The sequence below is a fragment of the Sebastes fasciatus genome, chromosome 5 (assembly GCF_043250625.1).
Source record: "Sebastes fasciatus isolate fSebFas1 chromosome 5, fSebFas1.pri, whole genome shotgun sequence".
Classification (NCBI taxonomy): domain Eukaryota; kingdom Metazoa; phylum Chordata; class Actinopteri; order Perciformes; family Sebastidae; genus Sebastes; species Sebastes fasciatus.
In genome coordinates, this window is record NC_133799.1 from 27,887,054 (window position 1) to 27,899,561 (window position 12,508).

Sequence of the window (12,508 nt, forward strand, 5' to 3'; positions counted from 1 at the left end):
AGTTGTTCTGTTTTATTATGTAGGCTCGTATATGGTGTCAGAGTTTATTAAACGGTAGCATACTGCAAATAATGTAAAAAAAAAAAAAAAAAAAAAGGAGAGAGAGACTTTATAAAAATGTTTCCAACATCTCTCATTTAACTTTATGGATTCAACAAAAATATAAGCAAGTTTAACAAATTCATCTGAAATATTCTTTAAATTCTATATATATATTCAAAACGAAAATGTATTCCTAAATATCTCTATTGATAGAACTAATTCTGATGAAACTGTGAAGTGAACATAAAGCGTGACTGTGAATTTGTTGGACACTTGTTTACCTTTAAACTTGACATCCTATTTAGGGGAGAAAACATGCAGTTCATTGGTATTTCGATACATCTAAGGGCACATGGAAATAACTAAAACACATCAGGCCTATATCCAATAAAAGAGGTACAAGTCAGCTTCTTTATCGTGTCTTTATTCTGGAAAATGACCTTTCAGAATTAGCAGAATTTTGATTTAGCTACAAAAGAAAAAAAATAAAACAATAATAATAATAATAATAATAATAATAATAATAATAATAATAATAATAATAATAATAACAATGAATAGTAAACTGTGATAAAACAGTGACGATCAGATCAGTGAGAACAGTTCATTTCTCACTTGTGTGTTTTCATTCTTCTCTTTGTTCTGTGATTTGCATGTGTTGTCTCTCTCTGTTGGAAGCAAATGCAGAGCGGACTACTGTCACCTGTGTGGTCCGGCCGATGAGTCCTCTGTGCCGGCCACGGCTGACCAGTGACCCCTGCTGACACATGGAGGGTCGCCTGTTTCTCTCCGCAGCATCTGACTGTCTGTCTGTCTGTGTGTGTGTTTGGAGGGAAACAACAGAACCAGCAACCCACACAGGTGGGTGCACCAGATTGTAGCTGTGGTTAGCCTACATGTATTTGATGAATCAGTCGTGGTGTTTGTTATAGGATCAGGTTCATTTCTGCAGCTCGGATCCCTCCAGCTGTCACTATACTGAGCTTCCAATGAAAACCAACAACATCCTATAGAGATAATATCTGGGACACAAAACAGCACACCGGATCTAAACATCCTTATATGTAAAAGTTATAAGAATAGTAATAGTAGTAAATACAGTAATGCTCGTTTGTTATATGATAAGAGACTTTAATTAGATGTTTTACTGGACTGCAGAGAGAAAGCTGAAGACTTTATAGGAATTCTTCTCTCAATGTGCGACACATTCCTGCCCCCCAGTGGTCAGTCTGTAAAAGTGCATAATGGATGCACATTATCAGTATAATCGGTGAGTTTATTTCCAGTGTTGGACAAAGTCCTCAGAAATTTCAGTAAAAGTAGAAATACCACAATGTAAAAATACTCTGTTACAAGTAAAAGTCCTACATTCCACATTTTACTTCAGTAAAAGTATAACATAATTAACATCAAAATATAGGCTACTTTAAGTACCAAAAGTACTCATTATGCAGAATGACTTCAGGATAATATATATATTATTGGATTATAATTGGTGATGCATTCATGTTTTTCTTCTTTATAGGCTGCTTGTGAATCCCCCCCAGGGATCAATCGGATCTGATCTTAACCTGTAATAATAAATCAGAATGTATATTTGTTTATTAAAGTTCATGTCATCTGAAAGCTAAATCTGCAAAGTAACCAATGCATAATGTAGAAAATTACTGATCCCTCATTGGCTGGAAACTTCCAGCTACAAGTCTTCACTTCATTCAATCTTCATAAAAAAAAGAAACGTACTGTAACTCCAAACCTGATTTTGAACATTTTTATGAAGAACTGAGACAATATGGCACCAAAATAAGAAACATTACTGTATTTGATAATTTTCTTATGGACCGATGAGAATCTATTCTGATTTTGTATTACTTTTTCTTTATATAGATGTATTTTTTTTATTGTTTATTTTATTGTTAATTTTTAAATTTTTACTTTATTAATGTACTCCTGGCAGGTTGTGTATGTATTGTTATTGTAATTATATTTTCTAAAAAAAATAATAATACAAAAACATTATACATTATACAGCAACGTAACTTATCATTCAGGTGTAGAGAATGCGCCACTCATAATAATGACCGCCGGACATCACTGTAACAAGAATATTGGTTCCGCTGTGGAAATGTTAGACAGATATACTTGTATGTTCTTTATTATTTTTACGTCAACAAAAATATTATTTTATTAAAACGTAAATAATTCTCATATTTAACTCAAAATGGCTTTAAATGCATATTTTATTTGTATATTCCAAAACTGTGATTTTCCACTTATTGCTTCAAGTCACTGTTGTGCCACACAGTGAACCTGGAGCTTCTGAGGGACCCTGGGCTCCTCTGTATTCTTCATTTCATTCATTCATTTCATTCATTCATTCATTCATTCATTCATTCATTCATTCATTCATTCATTCATTCATTCATTCATTCATTCATTCATTATCACTGTGCAATATCATTTTCCACTTGTGCAATTTTGTTAATAGTCTGTTTATTGTCAATACTGTATATACTGCTCCTATTTTTATACTTCCTTCAATTTAAATGGTTCATATTTTGTTACACTTTATTTAGCTCTTTTTTTACTGTGTTAGCTGATGCATCTTGTCTTTTGGCACTATCCCCTTTGTTGCTGTACACTGCAAATTTCCCCACTGCGGGACTAATAAAGGAATATCTTATCTTATCTTATCTTATCTTATCTTATCTTATCATCCCAGTGGCAAAACAAAATAAAAGCATCACAGGGTGCAAGAGGATCAGGAAAGAAACAAATGAAGAAACAATAAAGGCCACTTGAGCAGCAATGAAATGCCACGATGTAGGCTATAAACTGGAGATGAATTAATAATGCAATCTTTGATACAAAGCATGCATTGATTCACATTTACTGTCTGCCAACATTATTTTGTATCTAAAAATACAACAACAACAAAATGAAGCTGTGCTGACCTGGTTCAGTGAGCTCCGGATCAAGATGGTGTGAAGTGTATAGTGACCATAGATCATCATACACATCACTTATTGATGGAAACACCTGCTGTACACACACACACACACACTAAAGAGTCCAAACAATTAACATTATATCATCTATTACTGTATCTGACGTACAGTGCGTCACTTAAAGCCATGGAAACGGAACGTTGACGTTTTACCGAGGTGACGTCAGAGCTGCACACCTTTCTACTAACTCCTATTCGCCCTTGGACTTGGACACAAGTTGACCTGTGAAAACCTGGTGAGTTGAAATCTTTCATCGCCCTTTGGAGCAAATTTTGGAGAACAAACCTGTTGGATTACTGAGCTGAAGAAACATCTGTACAGCTAAAAGCTACCTGCTGGAAGAGATGGCCTCTAATGGACCCCCTGTGGAGGAGGACGGCCTGCTGACCAGGATCAGGCGCTGGATCGCTTCTTTTGCGAGTAAGACATCTTTTAATCTCGTCATAAATATTTATTAATGTTCCTTAAATTCTTTAAAAGAGAATTTCGGTACACAATGTGTTTTTAATTATGTTAAATTGTTGGATTTATAGATAAATACACCTGTTAGTTGGCCTGTTATAGGAGAACACTGGTTGTGGTGATACTTGATGTTTTCTGTGTATAAAATCATAATGATCTGGTAAGAAGTGTGAAGTGAAGTGTGACAGGACAGCTGTGGAGTATGTTAACAACTGGAGTGATTTGAAAACACTAACTTTTGTTTGAGGGAAACACATTTTTTCCAAAATTTCGTCGAAAATTTCGGAAAGAAAATTGTCATTTTTCGAATAATGCCAAAAACATGAGTTGTTTAGTTCACCATGGAGACGATCGATCGATTAGGATCAAACGAGTTGACGTCAGAGCGCGCAGGTGTAAACACACAGGTCACGTTCCTCTGTGTGGACAGCTGAGATTGCGGCTTAAAAATGTATCCGGAGATGTTGTCGGGTCCTTTTTAAGTTCAAATATATCACATTTATGAACTCATTTTTAGATTTTCCTCAAAATGCACCAACAGATCGATATTGTTATATGAGCCTGAATGAAAAAAAACTGACAATAACCTGATATTTTGAGGTGGAATTTCATTCATTCATTCATTTCATTCTCACTGTGCAATATCATTTTCCACTTGTGCAATTTTGTTAATAGTCTGTTTATTGTCAATACTGTATATACTGCTCCTATTTTTATACTTCCTTCTATTTAAATGGTTCATATTTTGTTACACTTTGTTTAGCTCTTTTTTACTGTGTTAGCTGATGCATCTTGTTTTTTGCACTATCCCCTTTGCTGCTGTACACTGCAAATTTCCCCACTGCGGGACTAATAAAGGAATATCTTATCTTATCTTATCATGAAGTCAACTAAAGTGTCTGACAGTTATTGGACCTAAAACCAAAGCTTTTCAGTCACCACTCAGAGCTTTTACTTGACATGATAGTATTGTCGTCACATTGTAATATGCTTTTAAGATTTGCAACCTAGGAGAGAAACTAAATATAAATATAAGCGATTAGTTTGCCGGACCAAGACTCACATATATTTTGGTGTGGTTATTTATGGAGAGGGCCTGTCGTTAAGTGCGCGTGAATTAATGAAGGTACCCACGTTTAAGCGTGCGTAATTACGCACGTAGGTCAGTCCGCGTCAAACGTTTTGGATATCTCAGTGTTTTTCACAGCTTGTTGTAAACTAATAGGGAATCCTGGAGGCAGTAGCATCCTCCTAAAAACACACAGTGTCGTGAACAATCATCTCTTCTCGCTATATCACTGAATAGAGTCAGAACCACCTGTTTCCACTGTTTTTTAATATGATTGAAATGTGATGCAACATAACAGAATTACAACCTATTGTTCTGACTACTGTTATGCTTTCAATTGTGGTTATAAGAAACAAAATGTGTATTTAGAAGGAAAAAGAGGGATGTGAACAGGGTTATTATGTGGACTTGTGTTATGCAAACGAAGATTAAATTGACCGATTCTTCTATGGAGTCAGATCAGTCTCAATATTAATGAATGCACACAGAAGGATTAAAAAATATAAATATATAAATGTAAAAAAATATATATCCACATATAAAAAATAAGGTTAACAAATATATTTCTGATGCAGACACAAATATTTATTATTTTAAATACATGTAATATAAATCTACAAATATATGTATTTAAAAGTATTTGCAATTTTCATCAAAAACATATTTGGATGTTGTGACATTTATATACAAACTGTTGAACCTGCATTCACAAACTGCTTGTCATGTGGGAACTTCATTGCATTTGTGTGGGGATTTTTGACACCGTTTTATTAATAATAAAAATAAGTCTAATAATAAATATGATTATTATTATTACATATTCCATTGTTTACGTATTTAATTTATTTTTATAATGTTTTATTATTTTATACAAATTTTCTGTACTGATTTTTTGTCATTTTAATGATCGTTTTTTAATTCATATTTTAACTATTTCTGTGTGCATTGAAAAATATTTTTGTGGAGAGAGTTTCATTTGCTCTTATTTTAAAGGCAGGGTTAAGAGACTTGTTTTGTTATATTTGTTAACATTTTCATCACATCTTGACTGCAATCAATAAATCAGATGTACTCAGTACTGCACTATATGTGATATCACTTTTAGAGGTGGCACTCTGTTTGTTGGGGGCTTTTCTACAAAGTGCTGGTAATGTATCTGGTCAAAAACGATTTTCTTGTTTAAGACTGTTTTATGGAAGTGGAGAATGTGACATTTTAATGTTTTTTTTCCTCCTCAGGTGGCTCCTTTTGGCCTCTGCATAATGAGCGCCCTGATGTCGAGAGGCCCCCCGATGATCCTGTCCTGCCTGATTACGAGGACGAGGACGAGGAAGAGGTTGGCCTTGTTTGGGGTGATGATGCGGACGGGCTTCAGGAGGCAGAGGCTGAGCCTCAGGGAGGTAACGGGGACGGTGAGCAGCAGGTCCCTCCGCCCTACTTTGGGCTGGGATGGAGACAGGGTCCTGCTGCTCCTTTTCCTGTTTATTACCCTGTTTACTACCCTGTTCCCTATCTTCTTCCCTATGCTTTCCCTCCTGCTGACCCTTATGGTCCTCCTCCCGCTAACCCTTTTGCTAACCTTCAAGCTGATCTTCCTGCTGACTATTATGGTTTTCCTGCTGACCCTTTCATTGGCCCTCCTGCTGACCCTTACGGTCGTCCTCCTACTTTCCCTCCTGCCTACCCGTTTGGTGACTTTCAAGTTGACCCTCATGCGGACCCTCATGGTCTTCCTCATAGTTTCCCATCTGCTGACCCTCACGGTGGCTTTGAAGCCATTGAGTATTTTGAAGCCGTTGAGTATTTTGTTGAGAGGCACGCCTTTTGGCAACATGGAGAGGATGAGGACCATCTTGAGGACCATCTTGAGGATTGGGACGATGGGGACAATGGGATTGAGTTCCCTATCCTGGAGGTTGAAGACATCGGGCCAGTCTGCCAATACAATCCCCCTGAGGAACTCAGCGAGGCAGACTCTGGCCCCGGCCCCTCCACAAGGAGACACAGGGAAGACAGCGACGGGGAGGAGGAGGCTGCTGCGAAGAGGCCGAGGTGGTCTGATGACAGCGACTCGGATTGACTCTAAACATAGGAGCAATCACTGAGTCCACATTTCCCCTTCATCACTTCCTCATCACAACAGGACCAATCATTCCCGCCTTTGCGTCTGGCAGGGCTGGTGACACCCCTGGTAGCGTCTTGCACCAAGGGGCTGGCCTCTGCGTCTGGCAGGGCTGGTGACACCCCCGGTAGCCTCTTGCACCGGGACCGTTGGATTGAGGGCTGGCCTTTGTGTCTGGCAGGGCTGCGAACACCCCACGTAGCGTCTTGCACTGGGGCTTTTTGTGCAGTAATTCCTCATTTTTGAACGGTGGATCGATCGACATTATTTTATTTCTTTCATCCTGAGGGCCGGCCTTTGCGTCTGGCAAGGCCGTCAATGCCCCAGGTAGTCCTAGCGTCTGGCAGGGCTGTCGACACCCCATGCATGTAGTCTTTGCGTCTGGCAGGGCGAGGAATCTTCAGCCTTGTCTGTGTTCAAATGAACACAATATTTCTTCCCACAGGGAGTTAGCTCAAAGTTGCCCAACGTTAGGTGTCCTATTAGGATGCCTCCTGAACGTCTTCAGAGATAAAAAAAAAAAAAAATGCCGTATAGGATAGTTTGGGTGTTTTGTATGAGGTACTTATCCATAGTCAGTGTATTACCCACAGTAGATGACGGTCGGTGCGTCCCCAGTTTGGAGAAGCAGACAGGAGTACCAGCCCAATAGCAAAACAATGTACTGCTGTGGACGGGGCCGGCAGCAAAACACATTTTAGCCAGTGTTTTTTGTTTATTTTTATGGCCCATCCACCACGCCACCCGCCCGCCCTGTGTATCTTTCGCTCTTTAAACAATGTCACCACAGCACTTTCCCTGAGTGTTTACTGTTGCCGTGGATGGGTTTACATTGTAGTTACGGGAACGTCCGGTGCGTCTCATACCAGCGCTAAAGGGAGCCTTGTGCGGCGGTGTCAAACGCCGACGGCTGTGACAAAGCGTCGGTATTTGACGCCTTAGGAATGAGAACGGGCTGATATAGCGTACACTTAAACTGATATTGATTTTTTTAGGTGGGCCTTTTTTTTAGGTAGCTAAAATATGTTTTCCTGCCGGCCCCGTCCACAGCAGTACATCGCTTTGCTCCCATGTCGGTATCCTGTCTGTTTCTCCAAACTGGGGATGTGCCGACCGCCGTCTACTGTAGGTAATACACTGACTATGGATAGGTACCTGATACAACCCCACTTCAAAACCAAAACTATCCCTTTAATACGGCCGAAAAAGGTATAGTAACTATATAAAATATCTATTATATTCAAAATATTCAATAATTCAAAGATTATTTTAATTACTAACCACATTTGTCTTGCTTTACTCTTATCTTACTCCACCACCTGAGCTGCTGTTATTATTCACTGTGGACGCAAAAAAAGTAAGTATGAGCTTCTGTTTTGTTGAGAAAGGGACTTGGAATAGTCTATAATGTAAAGAAATAGTAAGAATTGTGTGTTAAATCTGCTTATTCATACTTATTCAATAATTCAAACATTGTTTTACTAACCATTCTTTATATCCTACTTCACCACCTGAGCTGCTGTTGTTCACTGAGGATGAAGAAGGTGATCTTAAATAGTCTATAATGTAAAAAAAGAGAAAGTAATATTATGTAACCCACCTACAAACTATATGCTATACATCTATTTGTTCATATAATATCACGTAATAAGTAATTCAAACATAATTTGTCTCTCTTACTAACCATTATTTATTGTTCCCTCTCTTACTCCGTCACCTGAGCTGCTGCTGTTCACCGAGGACGAAGAAGGTGAGTAATCTGACATGTAAACAAAGTTAAATAGTCTATATTGTAAAGAAATAGTATGAATTGTGTGTTATTGTATTTTAAATCTACTTATTCATACTTATTCAATAATTCAAATATTGTTTTACTAACCATTCTTTATATCCTACTCCACCACCTGAGCCTCTGCCGTTCACCGAGGACGAAGAAGGTCAGTAATCTGACATGTAAACAAAGTAAAATAGTCTATATTGTAAAGAAATAGAGAGAATTGTGTGTTACTGTATTGTTGTATTGGTTTACTAACCATTCTTTATATCCTACTCCACCACCTGAGCTGCTGTTGTTCACTGAGGATGAAAAAAGTAGTAAGAGCTTCTGTTTTGTAGAGAAATTGACCTAGAATAGTCTACAATAGAATAACTTGTGACTTTGTTTTGAAAAGTGCCGTATAAATACAGTATCATAGAAAAAGTTTGCGTAATCACAGTTATTTCTTTGTGCCGTGTGCTTTACCTGAACTTCTTCTGTTTCCTTGTGTCTCCAGGATCTGTCCTTGCATCTGCCTGCCTCAGCTGCTTGCTTCCATAACCCCGAGCTATTGCACCAGGCCAGCCACGCTCTGACCCTCATCAGCCTGTCCTGCTCTTGTCTCTTCTCTGGATGTGGTGATGTCAGTGGAGAACTTTAGCTGCTTGTCAAGGTCGGCTCTCATTCACCAGTCATTTCCTGGAACCTGTCTGAAGACTGATGTTCTGCTCAGGCGCTTCTGCACCGATTGTCCAGCCGTTACAAACTGAACCAGCTGCATATGTGGTTGGATTTACCAACAGAGTTTATCATTTCTGTCTGATGTTACTGATCACAGAAGGTTTAAACTTTATATATCAGTAAATCAGCTCATTGTCAGTTGCTTGTTCTCTTCTGTGAAAGAAGCAATAAATCAGGAAATGCCAAAGGCAATGTTGAAACTAAGTCAAATGTTCTGTTTCTGTTTCCTCTGTGATATCTGCACACCTAGGCTGCAATATCTGAGTCTTAGCATGTAAGATACACATTCCTGTTAATGTACACACACACACAAGCAATATTCTTATGGCATCACATAGAAGCAAAAATGTCCCCTTCTATCAAGTCACTGCATGTAGTGAAATCTGAGCTCTTTACTGTATCAGAGTTTTGTTTAACTGCATTTAAAGGATTGCAGAGGAAGTCTGTTCAATTGTGTGGGAATCTATACTGTACATGGGTGATTCAGCACAAAGAGAATTGCAGTAATACAACTCTTCTCTCATAAAACTATCACAATGAAATGCTTAGGATTTTTACAGACACATAAAACATTACTTCTAATATATGATATGCAAACAAGTTTCCTAAAACCTGATGTCTTTTGATATCAGCATCACTCCACATGTGCTCCCTTTACAATATTAGAAACCCACTAACTACTAGAGAACCTTGAGAATAGCCTGAGTGCATCTGCGTTGACATTTCAGTCTTCAATGGCTGCATTTTAATCACTAGACAAAGTTGCTGTATTTGAGAGATTATGAGTATAGCAGGGAGTGTAGGTCATGGGCAAATTATGTCACTGAGGTGTTGCTACAGTATGTGGAGGCCAGACAGTATCAAAAAAATACATGTTACAGACTCAACTAGCCTTTCTCCTGATAAACATAATGAGAATTATAAAACTAGAAGCAATGGATTTTTAAATCCGTCTCCTTTCCTGTTTCCCCCCACAGTGTTTTAGCTATGCTTGATGTAGCTTTATATGGATGGCAATGTTGGTCAGCTGGTCCACAACCAGACGGATTGTCATGAGTCTCGCGAGAGTTTTTCAATTAATTAAATCCAATGTTTTTTTTCAAATCAAAGTGGCTTCATTGGCATGAAAGTTTCAAAAAACAATGTTGCCAAAGCATCAAAACTCAAATACTCAATAATATCAATATGAATATTAACATAACATTACAATTGTTATATATTAATGATATATTTTTTATATTGATCGATTGATTTTCTACGTTTTGCAAGTTTTTGCAATTTGCGGGTTACCTTCTAGAAAATACCCAAGGAAGCCGCAGGGAAGTGTCGTTTTGAAATCTCGCGATGTTTCAATTTGCCGAAATACATCCATCGTGGGAACACGACGTGCTAGCCGAGCAGAGTCAGTTGCTTTTGGAGCACAGAAAGCGTCGCTTAGTTTTTATCTCAAATATGTTCAATGTCATGGCGGAATATTTAGATAACTTCGTCAATGTGGAGGAGGTCTTTGAACTCAATGGCCGCCCGCGTTTATTTGAGTATACGGATGTTCAGATTTCACAACGAGACTTCACCTGGAGCGGGACTTGGACAGGATAACAAACAGACCGGGTCACGTGAAAGGTGAGAACAACGTGTTATCTCTCTGTAGGGTCCTTTCAGTAATGTTTTCAGACACAATGTGAGCCTGTCAGTGGCAAAAACAAGCACTTTTAGTGAACGAAAGAAGCACTTTAATAGTGAACATTGAGGCTGCTCACTAGTCCTTGCTGCTCGTTGCCATGGTTACAGTGTTATCCCTCAATACTGGACTTGTATTAAGAACTTGTTGTCCCCATTAGACACAAAAACATGTTCAAATACGGTCCAGGTGGAAAAATACCAAAGTTACACACAGGCAAAGAAACATGTTTCTACAGTACCTTCACAGGTGTGTCTTCACAGGTGTGTCTTCACAGGTGTGTCTACAGGGCTGACAACACATCTTAAATATGTCATTTATCTCCACAGTGACAATTTCTTCAGTTTGATGACATTTTTGTTTTGATTGTTCAGTTTTGATGTCACATTTTACAGTTATATATTATAAGTTTCTTATAGATGTTTTTGGGACTCCAGGTGAAACAAAGAGCAAAATACAGGTTACAATAAAGGCTTATAAACCACTGAATATACCCCAAGAAATGCATGCTTTTATTTTGATGCATTTATTGTTGTCTTTTTAAGTACATTTGTGGACTTTTGTATGAAAAGGCGTTGCTGAAGCATATTGTGTCCTTGCCCATCCACAGGACAATGCTGGTTCCCTTTTACAGCTCTCACTCTGATGTATAGATTACAGACACCCAGATTTAAAGCACACAATACTTACTTATTGTTGAATAGATAGCACTTTCTTATTTGTTTAGAAAAAAGGCTGGATGTAGATTTTTTTTCTTCCCGGACACAAATGCAGCATTTCCTGCAGTCTAGTGGCTGTTTTTATTAGGGCTGTCAATCGATTAAAATGTTAAATTGCGATTAATCGCATGATTGTCCATAGTTAATCATGATTAATCGCAAATAAATGCATACTATTTGAAATATTTACTCACTTCCCAGAGGAGAATAAAGTGAGTGATGGACATAAATGGAAGTTAGAAAAATCCAACACACAGATTTTTGAAAACAATCTCAAACTTTTTCATGTCAAGGATCTCCAAACAGTTGTCCAATAGACCACAGACCATGGATGTATAAGAGGTTGTGTCCTGTGCTTTTGCCCTGCAATTACATTGAATTCTGTTTATGTCATGCTACTAGCACTACTAGCTACTGACCGATAGCCGGTTGTTTGGGAACAGAGACGTTAATATATCCACCGCCGTACAGGTTTACAGCAGACAGCCCATGGGTATATTAGAAAATAACAAAAGTGATGAATTACAGCCAATATATCCATTATTACAGCCGCATACAGCTAGCAGGCAGAAATGGATATATGAGCGTGCAGGGCGGTGCAGTCCTGTGGGTCTGATGCACGTTCATTATGCCGAGGAAAATAACTCTGGATTCAGCTATTAGATCATTTGACAACTTTTAGGACATAATGATTTAAATGAGGGCTTTTCCACATACAGTATCTTGAGGTCAGAGGTCAAGGGACCCCTTTTGAAAATGGCAAGCCAGCCTCAAACTGAGCCCGCTACAACCTATAAATTGCAAGTTGCATTAACTGAACGAAAAAAAGTTATTGTACGCAATGTAACATTGACTTTATTTCTGGTTTTCATTTGTAGGCATCATCATCATCATCATCATCATCATCA

The 12,508-nt window shown here is 38.2% G+C and overlaps 1 protein-coding gene across 2 annotated transcripts; it reads left to right on the forward strand.

Moving 5' to 3' along the window:
• The first annotated feature begins 3,172 nt into the window (after nt 1–3,172).
• Nucleotides 3,173–9,404, forward strand: LOC141768176 (uncharacterized). Of its 2 annotated transcripts, XM_074636236.1 has the most exons (5): nt 3,173–3,285; nt 3,372–3,470; nt 5,820–7,912; nt 8,062–8,453; nt 8,977–9,404. In XM_074636236.1, exons 2-3 carry the CDS (start codon nt 3,395–3,397, stop codon nt 6,659–6,661), a joined length of 918 nt encoding a protein of 305 aa, XP_074492337.1. In that variant the 5' UTR covers nt 3,173–3,285; nt 3,372–3,394; the 3' UTR covers nt 6,662–7,912; nt 8,062–8,453; nt 8,977–9,404. The 2 variants fall into 2 exon arrangements, with proteins under 2 accessions (XP_074492337.1, XP_074492336.1); XM_074636235.1 differs by having other exon boundaries at nt 5,820–8,453.
• The last annotated feature ends 3,104 nt before the right edge of the window (nt 9,405–12,508 follow it).